At 44.8% G+C, this 22313-nt stretch overlaps 1 protein-coding gene across 1 annotated transcript; it reads right to left on the bottom strand.

The window, feature by feature from the left end:
* Nucleotides 1-971: 971 nt before the first annotated feature.
* Nucleotides 972-18989, bottom strand: PRR35 (proline rich 35). The gene is made up of 2 exons (XM_069210364.1): nucleotides 17359-18989; nucleotides 972-7807 (listed from the first exon to the last, which is right to left on the bottom strand). Exons 1-2 carry the CDS (start codon nucleotides 18987-18989, stop codon nucleotides 6898-6900), a joined length of 2541 nt encoding a protein of 846 aa, XP_069066465.1. The 3' UTR covers nucleotides 972-6897.
* Nucleotides 18990-22313: the final 3324 nt, after the last annotated feature.

Here is a 22313-nt window from a genome sequence, read left to right as displayed (position 1 = left end):
ACGGCACTCCATGCCACTGCACTCTACTCTGCACCACTGTACTCTACGCCACTGCTCTCAGTGTCACTCTACTTCACTGCACTCTGACACTCTACTCAGCAACACTGCACTCTGACACTCTACTCAGCAACACTGTACTCTATGCCACTCTACTCTGCACTACTCCACTCTTCGCTACTCCACTCTGTGCCACTGCACTCTATGCCACTATACTCTACGCCACTCTACCGCACTCTACTATACTCTGCACCATTTTATTTTACTCTATGAGGCACCACTCTATGCCACTGCACTCTAAACCATTGGACTCTGCTCTGCGCCACTGCCTTCTGCTTAACTCAACTCTATACCACTCCTCTCTGCACTACACTGTGCCACTCTTCTCTGCACCACTCCACTCTACTATGCACCACTCTAATCAACACCACTCCATTCTACAATGCTGCATTGTATGCCACTGAATTCAATGCCACTGCACTCTATTCCACTATACTCTGCTACATTCTACACCAATGCACTCTACACCAGTTCACTCTACTCTATGCCACTCCAGAGTATTCCACTCTATGCGACTCCACACTATGCCACCCAAATCTACGACACTCTCTGCCACTCCAATGTACAGCACTGTACTCCACACTTTGCAATTCCCCTCTACGACACTCCATGCCACTCTCCTCTATGCCACTAACTTTTAGCCATGCTGAACAGCAGCCACGCTGGTGAACAATATGGCTAAAACACATTGGTAAAGCCAATGGCTCTTGCTTTACCATTGCTTATTCAGGGTGTATTTGTTAATAATAATATATAGCCAGGCGTGTCTGCAGGGTGTACACAGTTGATGAACGGAGTAAATGTTACCAAGTGTCCTCTGTGATATGTACAAACATGGTCAAAAAGGTCCAAACATAGAATAGCCTCTAGTTCTTGTGAATATACATAGGCGATGGGCTGAGGCTTCCTGGGACCCACAGCTACCCACAGCACATAAGCCTGGGCTGGAAATGGTGATGGGAACTGCAGAAATAAAAAATGTTGACCAGTCATTACACTTCAAGGACTTTAATATTTTTACAGTTTTAAAACATTATCAACAAAATGACACATTTAACATAGAGATTTCAACTGTTGCTGATTGTCGTAGTGCGAGTTGTACAAGGGACAAAGTGGAAAGTGACTGCTCTACCACTACGAATGGGCAAGATGCGGGCCCCTTCAGTGCAGCACTATGAGGATGTTGTCACACATGCAGGTGGGGCCGATCAGGCACCTCTCTTGAGGAAAACCCCATGAAAATGCAGATTCTCTGGGCAGGCCAGACATATCTTGTGGCGTAAAGCAGTGATGCGTGGCATAGAGATATCTTTGGGTGGGGGGATGATGAACATATGATATGGAAATTAGACGTCCCACACATGACCTGGGGCTTGGCAAGTCGGCGTGGCAGATTTATGCCTTAAAGTTTACAATTTATGACATTCTGGTGGGAAGTAGTCATGTCATGGAGGTAGGCCTTTACCTCATTATGGGCCAGATGTAGACTTCTTCATTCGATGGGAATCTGGCTGTTTTCCATTCCGGCTATACGAACGTGGTGTTCTGGTCCTCTTCCTATAATTTGTTGATCTCTGACTGAATTTTTATGAACATTAAAAGCTCTTTTGATCACACTGCCCTCTTCCATTCATTCTCTACAGTCAGTCAAGTATACTGTTCATGCCCTCCATCCTTCTTCTGCTTCATTCTACATGTTGTCATGCACAGCTCTTACAGGTTCTTTCTACTGGGCATTCAAAAGCCAATCCTTGTTCATGCATCGTACTCTGGAGCATCCATTCTGTGTGCATCATATGTCTGGGACACTCAGTTATGTGCAGCCCAGGCTATGGTACCACATGACTTGTATGTATTGGACTCACGGCTAATGTGCATGCGTAACTACTTGAATTCTCGGTTCTGCATGTACCAAACCTCTGTCCATCCAATAACTCATGTACCAAATGTCTGAAACCCAACACATGCATGTTGCAACCCTCTTGGCAACAATCCCTGATTAAATACAAAGTTGCCCACGCAGACCACAAAGCAACAATTCTTTATGGCACGTGGTCCCCTCATATCTCTAGCTACTATTTCTCCTATATGTACCAACGGTCTGAGACACCCAGTCTTGTATGTACTGTGCCTCTCAGATAGTGCATAAATGTTTTGCGGTGGATGCAGGTGGCGGGCACTGGCACTCACTTTTGGATCTGGGCTAGTCTTTCATCATCAGACTTTGATCAAGAGCTGAAGCAGAGGGATTTTAAGGCATGGGCAAAATGGGCAAGTCAACGCTCTCATTATCTAACTCACCTCTGTCTGTTTCCATCGCTCAACCTCTCTCCTCTCTGCCTACCTCTATCTCTGAGTTTGTTTCTTTTTTGCCCGGTAGCACCTTAAGGATTTGTGGGAGCCCTAGAAACACATATTTCAACTGTTTTGTGTAAATCCTGTTTTTGAATGTATGTTTGGGATTATTGTGTGTTTCCAAATGCAGAGAATGGGTAATAAAATTCAAAGTTATTTCGAACAGTGGGCTCAAAAATACGTCTTGCCCGGGTCCAAAAAATCCTTAAGACGATCCTGAGAGAAAGGCAGGAAAGCGCGAGCCAAGAGAGAAAGGCAGGAAAGCGCGAGCCAAGAGAGAAAGGCAGGAAAGCGCGAGCCAAGAGAGAAAGGCGGGAAAGCGCGAGCCAAGAGAGAAAGGCAGGCAATAAGTCACAACGGGAAAATGAGGTGAATAAAAATAACATGTGAGAGTGCGATAAAGACAGGAAAGGTAGAGTGATGGAAGAAAGAAGCGCGAGAAGATTTTAGGTTTAAGACTAGGCAGCCCTGGTATGAAGCAACCCCGCCATTTAGCAGCGCCCCAGCAGACTCCTAAGAAAAACTTTGACCCTCGCACTAATTTTCATAAACTAAGCGCTACTTTCAGATATCGAGCCCTCTATACTGTTTTTGCATTTATTGATCGTCTGGTTCATCAAATCGTGTTTTTATCACCGTTGTCGAGCTACCAGCTATGCAGGTAAAAACATCTGGCCCATTCAAGCGTGCTGCTCCTCAAACCCTTCATACGTTTGTTCAGCCTATTTCAAGGTTTTGTTGTCATAGAGTGGCTTATTTTGAGGCGCGCCAGCCAGACCGTATTCCCATAAAGCTTTTGAGGATGATAAGGTACATCTTCATCACTGCCTACTACTGAAGATATATACACGAAAAAGAAGCTGGCGAGTTCCAACTCCTCCAGTCTGAACTTTCACATTTTGTTCAGAAATGTGTCCTTTTGCAAGACCCGGAGAGACGGCTCGCATGTCCGCGTCAGGCCTCAGGCCTCCTGTCCCCTGTTAAGGACAGCGGTTAGTCACAGCCAATTAGGTGTGCCCAGAGCTGGGGTTGAGCGGGCCGCGGTGATGTCCGGTGACAGTGAGACTAATGCGTTCTGAGTGCTCCTGCGCATGTCCTGAGGGCCAGGCACGAAGCGTAGGCCGCGCCACCACTTAGGGTGTTTACTCCTCAGCTGTATGCCGTGTAGACCGTGTCTGAGGTTCAGTGCCTCCTGAAGCATTGCAACCAACCACCCTCCTTGGGAGGCCATCCCTCTTTCACCTTCTTAACAAAATTCGAAGGTCGAACTCCTAAAAAAACCTTTCACTTCCTCTAAGTGTACTGAGATAACTCTCAAGTCAGACATCCATCTTCCCTAACATTGGAGAGTCCTTCGCCCAGACGAGAGGTATGAGCAGGGTTGGACTGGCATATAGCGCAATCTGGCAGTGCTAGAAGAGCTGGTCTGGCAAGTCAGTGTGTAGGTTGTTTTTTGTCTGTTTATAGGCCAGTTTTATTTCCTGTTGGGCCAGTTTTAACTATTGACTTCCCTGATATCACCACAAACATAGCCGGCAACAAGCAAAATGCTTGCAGTCTCCCATACCTTGCAAAACACCAATACAGCATGTTTTCACAAGTTCAAAACTGCCCCGATTCGCCAATATGTACCACTTTTCCAGCCATCTGAATAGCTAATGGGGCCACATTTATTTTGGTGTCTGGGCCTGTTTTCTCTCAGAGTCCGACTCTTGGTATAAACAACATCTTACTGGAAAGCCGGGAAGAGGTCACACTATGGACTGCTATCATTATAGTCACATGAGGCGCAAGTACTGTTAGACAGTCACTTAAACAGCCTGTCTCACCATGCAGGTACACAGTGAGGCAAGGGAATGGCAAGCGTTTAGTTTGAAGAACTTGTTCACTTGCTAGTGGGACTGAAAGACGCAGGCTTGATGCTAGTCTAGGAATCACCATTAAGGAGTGCATCGGGCATAAGCAGTCAAAGACAGGTGTGTCTTCTGAACCCTATGAAATCACAGGAAGCTTCCATCAAGCTCTGGGAGGGGGAGAAGAGAATTCTAGAGTGTGGGGGGCCCTTCTCCTAAACATCTGCATTTTCATCAACAGAATGCTCAGCAGTTTCTAGAAGGCCAGCCGAGGGCATCTGATCAGCTTTTCAGGAAGACATTAACAAGTACAGCAGGAATCTTTACATGCAAGGCTTTCTGGATGATGGGAAGTTGTGTGATGTAGTGTGGTATGATGTTATGTTATATGTAAAAGGTTACCAGCTGGGTTCTTTCTCTAATTGGTGACCAGTGCCGGGCCGATATGGTCAAGGTGGTGTAGCCTTATGATGACGCAAGGAGTGTGATTTTGGTCTTTTTATGGTTTTTGAGTTATTTGGAAAGATAGCCCAGTTTGAATGACATTGCAGTAGATCACTCTACATGTGGTCACTACACGGATTCATGTTATCTGATGAGCATAGGTCATCATTGGGGGAATCCCACAAAATGAGCACCACTGGTGGAAGTCACTCTTGACACTCCGTTAACCTGGGAAATGAATGTCAAACTGGAAAAAAAGTTTAACTCTAGGAGCTGCATCTTCTGTTGGGGTTGTGAGTAGAGGTATGGTTGCTGGCCCATTTAATAGAAGCATTGAGGCAGTACCTGTGTTGATCTACCCATATTTCATTCCTCCAAGCAGATCCCTTCTTGCTCACGGTCCTCTAAACCTTCCATGAGCTTTAGATGTATCTGCGTGTCATCAGCATTCATGTAGAATCCTGTGGCAGATGATCCATGACAGCGGGATCGAGTGAAATACACTTGGATAGAGAAAATTGATTTTGGGTTCTGCCTAAGTCAGAGCGACGTAGAGAGAATGTAGCTGAGTTCACTTGAAAAGCTGGTTCTACTGAAAAGATGTGACTCAAATGAGCAATGTGCCTACCACCTTTGCATAAGTGCTTAGATGACTGAGGTGCATTGAATAATCAACAACATCAAGCATGTAAATACATCCTGTACAAAAGATCACCGGCTTGGACTTAGTTTTTGAAGCAATTCTTTCTTAGTGTTGATTAAAAGTGACTCCATCCCACGCTGTTGGTATCAACGTTGCTGGAAATGACTGAAATGCAGTCAACCCCCAGAGAAGAAGCAATCTAGTGATGATTGTCTCAATGACCTTGGCTGTGTATTTTAGGTCCCTAATGTGCTGAAGCTGGACAAAATTTCTAGACCCAACCCCAGTATTTTAATTTGGAGCATGATGATAGTATGTTTCAGTTCCTGTGACGCAGATCATGAGTTATGGATCTTATTTCTAATCTACCCTGCCGAATTATGCTACCCACTTCAACATGTCTATTGTAGTTAGCCCACAACCTTATCTTTCCTCTTACACTCTTACAGTGTGATCGATGCACTGTTGTTTCCCATCATATTTTTTGTTCTTTTGTCTGTACCCACCACTGTTGCTGGCATGTGTTTCCATACCTTGTGGAGTCGAATTTCCTAAAGCTGCTTCTGAGGTTTTTTTTCACCAATATTCCTTCATGATCTCTTGTTTGGTACACACTCATCCATTTAAATATGATGACCACTTTGGCCTTCTTGAAGTCTGCTAATGGATTGACACACTGGCTGACTCACTGGTGGAATGAAAGACTCAGACACTAACTCATTTGGTCACTCGGCCATTTGTCCATTTGCTCATCCAGAGAACTGCTGGTATGTGGGTAAGGAGAGAGTGGAGTAGTAGTCCACAAATGTAGGTGGCACTATTACATGGCTAAATTATAACTGATAATAGATCCTGCAAAAACATCAGCCCATTCCTTACCCCAGTTCCAAAAGTACTACCAGTCAGAATCTTTTCTGGCCTTCTTTCTTCTTTGTGAAAGGAGCAAAATCTCATACACCCTCTCTATTTATAACCAAGAGCACTTCAGGTGCAAGCATCTTGGCATATCCCTCTTGTGTTCCTCTGCATCTTCCAAGCGTGCATGATAGGACTCCAACACTAAGATTCTGGTCTGATGGTGACCAAAAAGCAATAAGAAGTGCTAGACAAGAGATGACCTTTAGTGATTTGATGAAGGGCAAACATCTACTTTCTCAAGGGGACGCACAGGTCCATCAGTTTAATTGTCTTCTGACCTCTGCGAAGGCGTGGAGAATATTGCCTTGTCAATATGGGCATTACTGTGTCATTTATTAACTGATGTTGGACGTAGTGATGTTGATAGGTGTTTAGAAGCTCAGACAGTTTCAAATTAAAACAAATATCTTGCCGTTCAACAGGATGGGGCATGATACCGGTGTATGGCGGTGATGGGAAAGCTGCTATGAGGGTAAGAGTGAGTTGCACATGGTTTGTGAGTGGATACGTGTATATGGCTTCTTACACAGCACAGAGCATCACACCCTCCTTTTTACTTGGAATCAATACTCAAAAGTGGTGTTGCCAAGACAATTTTCAGGTTCAGACGAGTCTGGAAGTTGTGCATTAGTCTGTAGTTAAGGGACTGTGAAGGCAGATTATTTCTGTCGCAACTGAGACACCAGTGTAAGGCCCGGGATGCTGATTTGCCCTCACAGCTAGTGTTCCTTCTTCATGAACTAAGAGCTGTGGTGGGCCCTGGGCAGGTTGGCTGCACCTCCCATCTGTGGTAAGGAGAACGCTGGAGTCGGCCTCACACTTTGTGGTGCGATTGTAGTATGGCTCCATGACATGCTGCAGCTCCGGGGGCAGTGCCTCTGTCTTGATAACAGAGCCTGATTGCATTTCAGAGGTAGAGCGCATGCTTTCAGACCGACTCATTCTGATCATCATCTCAATAGCTTGACTGTCTTCATCGCCTGGAAAGAAAGTTGTATCTTCATCATCGCTGTCTTCAGTAGGTGATTCTGGACTATGATTAGGGGTGAGCTCTCTGCACTTGTAATTCATACTGCCTCCAACAGGCTCCCTGAAGGCCTCTTTTCTAGTGTGTTTGCTTTTCTCCTGCCCATTTGATGGCTTTTTTACTGAGAGGTCAAGTGGCCCTTCATGAGGCTTGGAGGACTTTTCTAGTGCCTGGTGAACATGCTGAAGCTCTCGTCGGATCTTGACCAGCTGTTCTCTTAGCTCTTTCTGCCTGGGGTTGTCCTTCTTGGCCAAGTCAGAGAGCTTTTTCTCCGCCTCTTGGTACTCTCCCAGAGTCTTTGATAGGTCGCCGATCAGTTGAGTGGCAGCCTCCACATCTCCTGGAGTTTCTGTAGCATCCTGCAGGCATTTTTTCTTGAATTCCTGCTGACCAGAAGGGGCGATTCTGGATGACAAGGCCTCAGGGACAGGAATCTTTCCAGAAGATGGTATGTACTCTGGTGGCCAGTGATGTTCCACGGTGGTTGATAGCTGACGGGCAGCATGCAAACTGTAGGAAGAAAACAGAAATAACATTACTTGATGTCAAGGGAAAATTTACATTTTCTCAGGGTAAAAAACATGCCTAGAAACCAAGAAAATGGACTATTGGAATCACAGTTCCAAATTTATATAGGCAGCACCACAACGTTGCAGCAGGGTAAGGTCGCAATAAACTTGCATTGGCGATAGAGTTATGACTGGTATGTGCATTACGGCCAGGGTTAGGATGAAGGTTAGTATTATATCTACAAATGGGATTTAGATTTACGTCGAGCATTCTGTTCATGAATCTTTACATCCTTAAAACTGTTTGACCGAAAGCATAGTGTCACACATTATAATGTGTGTAGTTAAGTATCAAATATCCCAGATTTTGGCCCATGCCTGCATCAGATGACAGTCACGTGGGAAGAGAGGGTATAGGAAATAGGCAGCAGCTTCCCAGACTTATGCGGCTAGAAATGCGTTAGTTGGCCCTTGTCAATATAGTTCAATAAAATGCATGAGGACAAATAGAGGGGAAGCCGTCACCTTTGGCAATTTCAGATAGCTAGAGAACAGGAATTGATTCTTCCTTTGGAATATTACAACTCCCTCATTCTGCACTAATCTGTCAAAATCATACCAGCCCACACTGCGGACAGCTGACAGATGGTGATCTCTTCTTTAATCAAAGCAAATCCTAATCTTTATTGGTTAGGGCAATCCTGAGCTACACTGGGGACATTAACATAGAGGCAGCACAATGGTCCCAAAATGAATGCACGCCAAAATTCAGACTTTCCTCAAGGGGGGCTAAGAAGTCACTGTGGCAGAACTTGTTCACCGTACGGCGGACCTCTCCTTTTCTGTGACTCTTTAACAACTATTACCAATTAACTGTACTACTGAATATCGATCCTCAGAATATCGACCCACAAGAACATCATGGACAAAATATAGAGGGACAAAATGCTGAAAGGTGAGTGCATTCAGGTGACTATAAATTTACTATTCCTAACTCCCAATCTATGTACTTTGAAGACATATGCGTCCCTGATACATATATGTGAAGTTAGGTATGGAAAATCTATACTTACTTAAAAGTCAGTATTTCAGTTTTGATATTTTGTCATCGATATTCTGTTCCATTGATATTCTGGTTTCGATACTCAGGGTGCACACCACTGATTCCAAGCAACCCTAAAAACATTTGTGTTCTGAGTAAACAACCTCAAGTAGTACAAGGTTGAGCTCTACAAATACCTCCAGACAAGCCGTTTTGCAGTATTGTGCTGTACAAACAACCAAAACAGAGAAAGAAAACAAAATCCTGGCAAAGCCAATATGCCTGGCCATATTTTTAATTATAAGCGAGAGCCATTGGCTTTACCAATACCTATTAGCAGGGGCCCAGCAGCAGCACGAAAAGAAAAACTGCTGGGTTCACCAAATAGGACCTGGGGCACAGGAAGGAAAAGAGGTGCAGGCCTCGATAAAAGTCTGCAGTGGTCTGGTGTCAGGATGAGAGGGAGATGCCAGGCACACCGGTTCAGGATAGGTCTCAGACCAAGAGGTGGTGGAGAACAGATGGCCTGAACCCAAGATGGATGCCCGAAGTCTGGCGAGATTGCACCTTTTGTTCCTGATTTCACAAAGCTTCAGGTGATGTATACTTGAAACCAGGCTGTCCTAATTTGCAAAACAACATACCATTGGGATGGCGATCATAAGTTCATGATCTCTGTTAGAAATGGGGTCTCTAATTGGTAGTGGTTTGCACCCTGTTTAAGTAGGGACCCTCACGCTAGTCAAGGTAAGGGAGTCACACAGCTAACATAGCTCCTGCCCACCCCCTTGGTCACTTGGCTCAAGCAGTTAGGCTTATCTCAGAAGCAATTTGTAAAGTATTTGTACACACACGAAGTAACACAGTGCAAACTCCACAAAAGTTCTCCATGCCGGTTTGGAAAAATAGTCAATATTTATCTGAGTAACTCAAGACCACAAAAACAAAAATCCAACATGCCCAAGTAAAAATATGATTTTTCAAAGATTAAATATAGTATAGCGCGTAGAAACACAATAGCTCCAACTGGGGCTATCAAAATGGCTTGACAGAGTCACTTCCAACAGTCCGGCACCACCTGCAAGGGAGTGTGGCCGGCCGCAAAGTTGTGTAGACCCCGGTTACAGTACCTTGGAAAATGATGAGGAAACAAAGACGTTGTACAGAGTCAGGAAGGCGAGGCCGCGCTGGAATAGGTGTGGTGTTGGTTCCTTACTGCCATCGGGGAGGAGAGGTGCTGGTTTCTTACTGCTAGGCAGGGGATGTGAGGGGTCGGCTTCTACAGTTGCAGAGGAGGTGATGCGAGGTTGGTGGCAAGGTGTTGGCTCCTTACGACAAGGCAGGGTTGATGAATCCAGCAGGTCAAGATGCGAAGCAGTGTAGTGATCACATCATGGGGCCACAGGTGCTGCGGCAGAGTCAGTTGTCATGGATGTCGGGGACTCGGCACTCGTGGCTCACGCTGTAGCGGGACTTCCAAGGCGAGGCTGCACCATCGGGCCTGAGTTGCAGTTCGCGGTCATTGCACTCAGCAGGGCCATGGCTCCGGGACAGGCTGAAGCACAGAGACGGAGAGCGGCACAGGTTCCGAAGTGACTCTGGAGTCGATTTGCAATAGCGCACACTTCCAAGGGCCCAGGAACTGGATCTAATGCCACTTGGCAGGTCAGGACTCTCAGCAAGAGAGCCGAGCTGCTGACAGGCAAAGTCTTTGGTGACCTGAGACTTCTTACTGGAGGCAAGCTCAGTTCAAGCCCTTGGAGAACCTTAGAAAGCAGGATGTAGAAAGCAAAGTCAAGTCCTTTCACTCCCAGTACAGAAGCAGCAAGCAGCAGGCCAGCACAACAAAGCAACAGGCAGAGTGGCAGTCCCTACTACAGCATCCAGCTTCTTTCTGGCAGAATGTCCTCAGTCCAAAAGTGTTCTAGCTCTGTGGTGTCAGAGGTCCAGTACTTATACCCATTTCTATCTTTGTAGTAGGCAAACTTCAAGGAGAAGTCTTTGTAGTGCATAAGACCCTGCCTTTACCTGCCCTGGCCCCAGACACACTCCAGGGGGTTGGACACGGCTATGGTTGAGGACAGGCACATCCCTATTCAGGTGCAACTGTCACCTCCTCCCACCACTTTAGCTCAGGAAGAATCATCAGCCTGGTGATTCCCAACAGGATATGCAGGGCACACCTAAGCTCCCTTTGTGTGACTTTCTAGAGTGAATGCACAAACAACTCAACTATCATCCCGACCCAGACTTTTATTCCATAGACAGGCAGAGGCACAGAATGGTTAAGCAAGAAAATTTCTACTTTCTAAAAGTGGCATTTTCAAACCTACAATTCAGATACCAACTTCACCAAAAAAAAAAAGATTTTTAAATTGTTAGTTCAGGGACCCCAATCTCCATATCTCTATCTGCTTCTAATGGGAAATTACATTTAAAGGGTATTTCAAGGCAATCTCCTTGTTGCCTTATGGGAGAGAACGGTCTTGCAATAGTAAAAACTGAATTTTAAATTAAGACATCTCACCAATCAAGCCCTACCTCTTAAATACACTGCACCCTGCCCATGAGGCTGCCTTGGGCCTACTTTAGGGGTGATGTACATGTAGTAAAAGGGAAGGTTTGACCCTGGCAAGTGGGTGCACTTGCCAAGTCGAAATGGTAGTTTATAACTGCACACACAGACACTGCGGTGGCAGGGCTACTCGTGGGGGTGGGGTTTAGGGGAGGGGATCAGTGCTGCAGGCCCACTGGTAGCATTTGATTTACAGGTCCTGGGCATACCTGGTGCACTATACTAGTGAATTACTAGTAAATCAAATAAGCCAATCAAGGAGAAACCAATCACCAATACAATTTAGACCGAGAGCACTTGCACGTTAGCCCTGGTCAGCAGTGGTAAGATGCCCAGAGTCCTAAGGCCAGCAAAATCGAAATTCAGCACAAGATAAAAACCAGAAGGTCAGAAGCAAAAAGACAGGGGAAACCACACCAAGAGCTGACACGTCTAACAATCACACTCAAGGGCTGATAAAGCACATAAAAATGGCTGCTAAAGTGAAAAAATGCATTATGTATATTTTCGATGGCCACCCCTACACTTTTTGCTCTAGATGATGTTGGTTATAACTCTGAAAGTGCATGGGGCCTGCTAACCAGGCCCCAGTGCCAGTGCTCTCTCCCTGATCAGTAAATGTGAATTGGTATCCCCAATTGGCAAGCACTTTAACCCCCTTATAAGTCCTGGTATATGGTACCAGTAGTACTCAGGCCATGGGTGCTAAAGGGTTCTCCAGGGCCTGAAGAACTGTTTGTGCCACCCCGAGTGACCCAAGTAAACTAATGATATCAGGCCTGCCATTGCAGACTGAAGGAGCAGCGCTAACTGCCCGAAGTCGACTGTGCCACACAATGTGTGGCACAGCAAAATCACTATCTTTAATATACGTTAGTCACACATAAGGAAGGCCTCCTGAGCCCAGAAGGTGGGGTGCATTATATTAAAGGTGTGGACATATAAGTGCAAACTTATATGTCTCTATAGCGGCCTTTTCCATTAAAGGCTACTATAAGTGACCAACGGTTCATAGAGTAACATAATAAACTCAAACTTAAGACACTTATTAATATGACAGGAAAGAAGATAACATGACTGAGCTGTGAGGTGGCGGCAAACATATGGTAAAAAGAAAAGAAGTAGTTAACAGAATGAAATAAAAAAGGTGAAAAATAATGAAATAAGGACTGAGAGATGAAGGAAGGAAAGGAAGTGAAAGGACAGGAAGGAAAGAAGAAAAGAAAGTCAGAAATAAAGATATCACAGAACAATGAAAAGAAGGGGTGGAGGATTTATAGAAATGTGGTAATTAAGAATGAAAAATAGTGAATGAGGGATGGGGAAAAAAGGAAGGTAAACTGGAAATAAGGAACAAAAATGTAATAAGAATATAAAGGATAGAAAGACAGCAAGATGATGAGAGTGAAAGAAGAATAGAGAGAGATAAAGAAACAAGTATTAAAAGGTGGGCGGAAAGAAGAAATGATGTAAAAAAGGAACAAAAGATCAAAAGAAAAAAAGAATGAATGACCCAAAAAAAAAATGGATAGGGAAAGAAAGTAACAAAGATTAAAAGAAAAAAGGAAAAAATATTGAAAAAAAGCAGCTGTTTGGCCAAATTATTTTAAAATTGTACTTTAAATGCATCATTTGCACTTTTTTTCATCAGCGGAACAATTCCATAGAAATGGTTTGGAACACTCACTCATTGCTTGTTCAATGCCTTGTTGTTCAAAGTGGGGGTGAAATTATTTTTCTGGCTACTCCCTTGATAACATGGGTTGGCGCTTGGGCAAGGCCGAGGTTGCTAGCTCCATTATGGTACGGCCCAAGTGGGTCATGTTTGGTATAAACCAATGTGCCTTCTCATCCCTGACATGTCACCCTCGTGTCAAGGGTGATGTGCCATGGGCCCAGAGAGCAACCTTAGAAGTTGCCCACTGAGTTACCCCAGTTTTCCTGTGCTCTGTCTGCCAGCTCACAGCTGCTGCTGCCAAGACAGGATTCTGACTTCCTGGGCAGAGATATTAATGCTCCCAGGAGTTATAATAAAGGCCTGGATGGGAAGGAGGTCACATCTCCCTCCCTCCCTCCCTCCCAGGAAGGCTAGGGAAGTGGCACATCAAGGCAGTGAGCTTCACAGTTCACGCCACCTCTGATATGCAAGCAGGCTGGCCCCCAGCAGAGGATTAAGCCCTCCTCCTGCCCCAGGCACATTTGCACCCTGTCAGGTGGGAAAATTAGTAAGTCATGAGACATACACCCCCAGAAGGCTACCCACACCTCTATGGTAGGCAGCCTTGTCTGCACCACCAAGGAAAACTTGATGGTTCTGGGTAGAAAGGTGCCACAGTCCACCGGATGTGGTCACCTCAGGGGTGGATTATCTGCTGGAGCTAGTAGCCCAATAGGTGCTTGCCACAACCCCCTAACGCCTCTAAATCTAGGATTTAGGAGGCACCCCTGACACCACAACCTCAGATCTGCAACAACTTGTGAAGAAATGACAAGAGAAGACCCACATTGATGGCAACAGGATCCTGCACAAACCAAAGGCATGATACCTTGAACCTGTGGCAACCAAAGACTGATTCCCCCAGCAAGAGGAAATTCTTTGCAAACCAAAGGCAGGACCAGAATCTCTTGGACTAATGGCACAAGTCCCCAGCCCACTGCAGGAAAAAAGCAACTACTGGAACTGAAGGAGCACTGGCCATGGGGCCCTCCGAGGGATTGCCCAAATGCTGATGGTCCAGTGCATTGTGGGAAGTGTAGTCCAGCTCTCCACCAAGTTACCGCCAGCCACTGTTTTCTTCAGGACCTCCGGAAAGGGAAATAGTGCCACTGCCAAGGCTTGTTGGTGGCCAGTCCGATCATCACCACATTTACTTGATGCTGCAACCTGAGGGCACACCGCAATGTACACATTTGATATCACCAGTGGCTTCATTTGTGCTGAGTTTTGCATCTGTTTTCTCACCTGCAGTCACAGCAGTATAACCAGCAATCTCAGTTCCCGTTCAGATAGCCAAATACACCTCTACACCAGAGATGCCCCAGTTTGGTAGAATTGTTCTGCCTGGTGAATCCTGGTCCAGGGGCCCACACAAGCTTAACCTCCTATGGGTTGCCCCGAACTAGACCTGCAAGTGACCGAGTGCCACAAGTATCATTTTTTAGCAGCTACTGTTTTCAGCACCATAGACAGCCAGGACACCTATGCACCCAGGCCCTCCGAACCAGGCAAAATTGGTCTTACTGTTGCAGCTTGGTCCTGGGACCTGCACAACCTACACTGCAAGTGGGTTCCTCTACCTGCAAGTGACCGAGTATCACTAGTGATTTTCCCCATTGACCACAATAGGAAAAGTGTAACAGCTTGAACTGCATTGAATTATTGTTCCCTTGAAAATCCATAACTTTGGTTATACATATCTGATTTACTTTGTTTGGTTTCTAAATTAAGATAAAAATCTGCTTTATTTTAATAAATTGGTGTTGAATTTCTTTAGAGTTATGTCAATTACTTATCGTCTATGCTGGTACTATGAAATGCTTAACACATGTTCCACTTATGAAGCCTGACTGCTGTTTACCACACTACCAGGACTGAGCTAAGAATTTATAATTGTGAATCCAAAGGACCATCTATGGGGTATTGTGAGAGTATTACATAGTAAAGCCTAACCAGCATCACTGCATAATACTTCACTTTCCTGAAGTAGAAAACACATGTGTGGCATAAAGGAGCCAATTTGACAAAAAGTATAATGATTGAGGGTACATCTGAAGTGTAAAATTGTCCCTCATGTTTTGCAAATCAAAACACTTCATAGGAAATTGAATGCTACACCAAACAGTCAATAGAATGAGATGGGAGGGAAATGCCCTTCTGGGTGGAGCCCAAGCCCACACAGTATATTTTAATGAATTAGTAACAATGGTTATTGCAGGCAGCTGCTTCATCTATAGAGACACTCGTGGAAATATCCTTCCCTGTCTAGCATACATGCTCTCACTATACCAATGGCTCAGGTAGTCTCAGGAGTCAGAAAACCCTCCTCCTTGAAAGCCCCTCTCTGACAGAGCCACTGCAGCCTGGAACCCTTGAACTCCCGACCTTATCACACTGACCCCACTCTCAATATTCTGTAAGCAGCTCAAGGATCACATTTTCAGACAATTCCTAGACTAAATTCAATAATGCCATATCTAGACTGTGTAGCACGTATTTGTTATGTGTTAATATTGTCTGTCCGTCTTCCCATCTCAATGGATTTCCTGACATGTTAATATTATTAAGATTGTTGCAATGTAAAGCGCTCTCATGCTGACCGATCTAGGCTGTATATAAAGGATAAATAAAGAAATAAATAAATAACAAATAGAAAATCAACCCATTCACACAGTTTATAAAAGGTTGCAGTATCATCTATAAGCACACAGATTAAACTACGTGATTCACCAAGACAAAACCAAAGTATAATGATCCCATGACTTCATATTTCCAAAAAACGTTTCAAAGTGTCGATGTAGTGAGACGGGACGTTCCTCTAGAAGCACAGACAGAAAAATCAGTCCACCCAGCCATTGACGTATATGCCGAGCTCATTGGTGTGAGGGATATTCTCAATCACGTTTTCAATCTAATATTACAAAATATAATTTCACTGCATTTATTGCCCACTTAAATAAACAATCTAGACAGTTCAAATAGGGTTATCATGAGAGGGAAGGGTAGAGCATTTCCTTAACTTGGCATTGCTATCCACCTACATTTTTTGTCATATTTAAATAAATATAAAAGTTTCTAGCATGAACCCTTTGGGCACTGCTTAGTGCTCTGCTGAAGACAGGGTGCATTGGTTACATATTCAGATGAGATGTTAAGCGTAGTCCGGGACAGCCTGGAACATTACAGAATTTCAAGATTTCCACATAAAATAAAGTTACAAACAAATAATCTAAATGAACAACGTTCACATGGGCATTTGCCGGCTACCCTGGACCTAAGATGGGCACTCCTGTATTAGGATGACACTAGACGGAGGTCCTCCTATCCTACTCATGCCATTGAAGACAATTTGAGGAAGGTGTTTCAAAAGGGCACAGATAAATCTTTTTCTATGATGTTTTCACAAAACGTGTGTGGATGTAGGTGGCGAGGTGGCGTTGGGGAGGGTTGAGGTAGGCAGCTTAAGAACACTTTGCTTTGAATGAGAAATTACACAAGAACTATATTAGAACAATTCTTGTTTATGAGGTCATTTTGATGCATTGAAAAGGATCTTAGGAATTTTATAACCCCCAGTAGCCTTCTTTTGACACCCATCATTTGTAAGTGGACACACTTGTACAGAGCCACAAACTAGGCATGCAAAGTTAATTGCAGTGCAAGCTCGCTCATACTCCCAGGACAGTGGGCCTCAACTCTCTGGACATTGTGGACTGTACAGGATACAGGATATTTCAAAGCCTACCTTCATTAAATGTTTGGCCTTTTGGTAACACTGATAATAGAAGTAGGGATGTATGTTACAATACTGCAGTCGAAAAATCAATCTGCAAAATTATTGTATGCACTATACTAATTACCACTATACCAACAAGTTAAATATACATAGAGATAAAGATTTAATATTCTTAGCTCCACCTCTACTTATCGTGAGTAATGCTAATACCGCTGATGCTATATTTTTTACCACCATAATGTGAACTCACAGTGTTTATGCCTCTTATGGTTGAATTGTGAAATGGTGTGTGCCTGGAATTGACATTTTTTACTACAATGTGTATCATGTAATTTAGAAATTCTTCCACAAATTAACTAATTTTTCTAACACATGGTTGGGTGGCCAAAGTTAGTAAGTAGTTGTTAATCTCACCTTCTAAAACAGTATCCTAACCCTACCCCACAAAAAAAACAACCAAAGCTACACAATGCTCGCCTTACCTGGTTTGGTAGTTGAATTTGCTGTTCCTCAGGTTTTCAGTTGCTATGACATCTTTCAGGAAGTCAGTACCACTTCCACTCGAGGACTTCCTCTTCAAGGAGCCGTTTGATGCACCCGCCATTTCCAGACAAGTGCCCATGGTCACATCGGACTTCCGGAGTCTGTTTGGCAGGTTGGTTCCATCTCTGCAACCGAGCATTGTGTTCCTGTAAACCACAGATGCCGCCTTTTGATGAAGACTGTTCAAAGTTTGTTTTGCTTTGCTGATATTGCTTGGCCATTTCTCTTCTTCCTCCTGAGCCAGGGAAGCTTTGTGGCAGATGTCTGGAGGCAGTTGCCTTTCCCTCAGGCTGGCAGGCCATGGGATGTTGTTGTTGACTATCGGAATCTTGCGCAGGCCTTCCTTTCGGGCCTCTCCAAGCAGTTTTATGTGCGAAGGTGCAGCAGGTGAACCGGATTGCTGCTGGACCTCCGCCTTACCTGCAGTCATCTTGCCTTCACAGGAGCCAATGGAATGTTCGAAGAGCAAGGGATAGTAGAACCGAGGCAAGAAGGTGGACCGTTCCTGGCTCTGGATTGGTTGAAAGTGGGTGGAGTGTGGGTGCATCAGTTGGGTGGTGGAAGCCAGGAACGGCAGCTGGGTCAGGTGTGGGTGTGAGGTCAAGCTGTTTGCCATTGTAGGGGCAAGGTAGGAAAAGAGATTGGGACTGAGAGGATAATTGATGCCCAATAGGGAGAGATTCAAGCCCTGGCCCTCATGGTAGTCGTTATATGCAGAAGGTGGGTAGCATGACATACCTTTGGCTTCGGTGCTTTGAGGGGGAACCTCTTCTGCAGTCCTTTTTGATCCATTATTTAGCAGTTTCCACTGCTCCATAAGGACATCTTCAGTCCCATGGCAATTCGATGGCATCTTGTAATCTTTGGACTTGGTTTCTGGTTCACCTGCAACTGATTCTTTGCCATTATTGACTTTGTTCTTTATCGAATAGACATCAGTGATCATAAAGTCTGGTTCAACCTCTTTGCAAGTTTTACTTTTCTTATTCTTGAGTGCAAGGAGCACAGCTCCCATGTTGTGTTCCACAGGGGTACCTTGGCTTCTCACATCCTGCCCTTCCTCTTTCTTTTGTCTCTGGTCCATTTCATTTGTCATCATAGCTACCTCATCCTCCTCTTCCTCCTCCTCCTCCTCTTCAAAGTGGTGCTGATCATCCTGTGGCCCATCAGTGGTCGTTGTCTCTGCTTTGCCACCTTCCTCCAGGCCTCCACCAGGAGTTGGCTCGGCTGGATGAGCATCGGAGTTAGCAATGTCCGACTCATCGGATTGATGGCTGCGGTGCCGCAGAGCTTCAGTGGCATGCAGAAGATGGAGCTCTGGGTGGAGCAGGTTCCCCTTCTTATATGGCCAGTCAGACTCAATGAGCAGAGACAGGGAGTTCTTGCACAGACTGTACTTCATGTGGTTGTAGAGGTGTGACTTCTCCATGCAGGTGAAGGGGCACTGGAAGCATTTGTAGTTGTATGGCTTCCCCCATGGCCGAGGGATGTAGTGGGGTTTCTTTGGCTTCCGCTCCTTGTGTTTGTAGACCGAAGTCAGCTTGCAGCCACCTTCATCTTCACGTGACATAGTCAGGTGGCACGTTGATAACCTCCCGCCTTCTGGGAATTTAAGCTGGTTGTTTTGCAGCACGAGATAAAGCACCACCTTGGTGATGTTTAGTCTGCAGTAGAGAAGGAAAGAACCAGAGATAAGTCACAACCCATTTATGAATTTGAACTTATAATAAATAGAAACAGAATAGTTAGTGGCTTGCCAAAAAGTTGCAACAATGTGAAGAATGTTAGTTGCAGTACTGCCTTTCTCAGGCATGAGTACAGATCCCTTGCTTGAAGCATCACGTGCAGCAGAAGCATCCTTCTTCGCACAAGCGTACACTTACACATCAGCGACACCTGATGTACAGTTAGAGTAAGGCATATGCTCAGGTCTCAGAGTGAGCCTGTAATTTACATTCAAACACACAGGGTCACTGTGGTGTAAAACTTTGTTTGGGGCAGCAATATCCCGTGGTTATTTTAAAACAAGGATTGGCAAAGTCAATAGGTCTCACCCATGCAAGAGTTATTGGCTTTGCCAATATGTTTTAGCCATATTGCACATCGTCATGCTGCTGTTCAGCATGGCTAGAAGTTAGTGCGGTAAAGGAGAGTGGCTTAGAGTAGAGTGTCATAAAGTAGAGTAGAGTGGAGTGTTATGGAATGGCGTAGAGTGGTGTAGGATTGAGCAGCATGGAGTAGAGTCAAGTGGAGTGTCATGGAGTTTCATGGAGGGAGTAGAGTGTTGTAGAGTGGAAGGGCGCAGAGTGGAGTAGAGTGGAGTGGTGTAGACGAGTGGTGCAGAGTAGACTGGTGCAGAAAGCAGTGGCGTACAGTACAGTAGTGTAGAGGAGAATAGAGTGGCATAGAGTGCAGTGATGGACGGTGTAATGGTGTAGAGTGCAGTGGTGCAGAGTAGAGTGGTGCTGAGTTCAGTGGCAGAGAGTGCAGTCTTGCAGAGTGGTTCGAGGATCTTAGTAGCGACACTCACTGGTGCCTTCATCTAAGAAATTAGGACTGCAGACTGACAAGTATCAGCCTTCACTTCAAAACAGAAAAATCTCTGGCTGCACTGTCTGGTGGGAATGTGATGGCTATTTAGACATTAAAACAATACCAGGAAGCCTCCCTGGGTTACTCATTGAATTCTGCTCTTGAAATTTTCCATATTGAATTGTTTTAAGTCCAAACATTGATGACCTGTTTAAAGTCCAGGACCAGTGAAAGCTCCCAAAACACTTCAGAACTAGAAAAAATATGAAGTACGCCCCTTGGCATGCTTGACCTGTTCATCCTAAATCCACCTTTCATGATGGATCTCAAAGGCCAGGAGTAATCCTAAATCTTGCGAGTCGGGAAGCAATGAAAATGTGATACAGAATCCATTTTTATCACTTTCACCACCCAGATGTCTGAATTTGACGACAGACGAGCGTCCATGGAGAACCCGAGGTGAAATCTGACCGGCAAGCCTCCGTTCTGCCCTGCATCGTCAGGCCCTTTCTGCTGTTGAACAACTCCTGATGTGGACCTGGGAAGTTGCCAGATTAGACTTTCCTTTCATTTCAGCTCTTGGTTCCTACCAGAAAACAACCACTTGTGACACAGATACCAGAGATATGTTTGTTTGGAAAGGACAGGGGACAATTTGCCATTACCCTGCTACCCCTCCAGACTCCCCCGCTTTAAACATCTTGTGCATCTTTTCCTTCACTTTCTCTTTGAAGTTCTTATACCTCTTAAGAAAACCTTCAAGGCTGAGTTTCACTGTTAATTGCTCTTGTGCTGACCTCCTAATGTTATGACTGTCTGCTGAACATAAGTCTACTGCCAAAGCTGACACTGTCTTCACCAGAGCCAGGCGGATGCCGGGCCACTGCATCAGCCTACCTATCAGGTAGATGCCCGGCCATCGTTTACATGTCCATTCGCTCCAGTGCCTTGAGGAAAGCTTGGAAATCATTCACCAAAGTCTCTGAGATAGAGATACATTGTGTATCCCTGACCCAGATGCATCCCTGCTTAGGCCTTACAAAGTCCCAGTTTAGCTTGCGTGTCCACCATTTTTTTGGTGTATAATCCTCAGTTAACACCTGTGCGACCTGAGAGCAGAAAATCAGTCTGTATTTTCTTTGCCATGCAGTGCTCAGAAGTTAGAATAAGATACAGTTTCTTATATATATTTGGATGGCAATGCTTTCCATATCACCCCACTCTTTGAGAATGACATACCCCAAAAAAGGCTTGATTTAGACCCTGGCAAATGGCCCATGGTCCCGCAATGGGGATGGAGTAAATTACCCTGTATCCATGGTGGAGTAAATTACCCTGTCTCTAATTTATAAATGACTGCCAAACAGGCGGTCATTCATAAAGGCTTTGGCAGGAACTGCTGTCATGGCAGTTCCTATCAATACATTTTACTGTTTGCTACCTGCAGCAAACAGCGTTCTTTTTTTCTATACACAAAGACAAATCTGAAAATTAAAAAAGTAGTGCTTCCTTCACCATGGGAGGTTTTTTCCATGACAAAGAGAGCATTAGAATATTTTTACTATTGCTTACCGCCAGTTTTTACCTGGTGGTAAGGAACAGTAAAACAATTATTACATGTCCGTTCATCTAATTTGGTCAGGTGGACATGCAGCTATATCTGCAATATCTGCAATGGGCCTTACTCCGCAGGGTTGTTGAATAGGTTTAGCCACAGTGGAAACAGAGTAGTCCCCACCATGGCCAAACTTAAGGTCCATCCGCAATTAAATTTGGCAGGCAGACCACTATATTGGAGGAGAGAGAACATCGTCTCTATTGCAAGGGAGTACCATCCTCGCGAATATATAAATCAGGCCCCAAGTGATGCCATAAGGCTCAATCTGCAAAGGCTACTGAGATTGCCTGGAAACTCCCTCTGAAAATGGGCCTGGGGTCTTAGAAGCCAGAGACCTCTTGTCCTCCCTCACAAGAGCCAGTGTATGGGCAGGCCATTCATGACCCTTTGTGGGGACATGACCTTCTACATGTATTCTGTCTGCTCCAAGTTAGGGCCCATTTTATGAGAGGGAACTATAAAAGAAGGAGAATCTGCCCACTCTTGCTCCCCTTTGTAATCCATGCCTTGACCATTGTTTTCTCTCTCCCAGGTTGCAAGGATCAGTCTCTCAGTTAATATAGCAATACTCTGTTTAGCAGGAAGTGTTTAATGTGTTTATAGACAAATTTCCTTCCCTTAGGCTTTTTATTGGAAGTCTATTTTGGGGCTGACAAAAGCTTAATTTAACCCAGGAAAAAGATCAGAGGAGCAGAATATATACACCTTACTTTTTGTGGATTTGAGATAAGTAAAATTTCCCAA

Source organism: Pleurodeles waltl, chromosome 10, assembly GCF_031143425.1.
Source record: "Pleurodeles waltl isolate 20211129_DDA chromosome 10, aPleWal1.hap1.20221129, whole genome shotgun sequence".
Classification (NCBI taxonomy): domain Eukaryota; kingdom Metazoa; phylum Chordata; class Amphibia; order Caudata; family Salamandridae; genus Pleurodeles; species Pleurodeles waltl.
The sequence above is the reverse complement of the archived record's forward strand: the minus strand, read 5'-3'. Positions and strand labels throughout refer to the sequence as shown.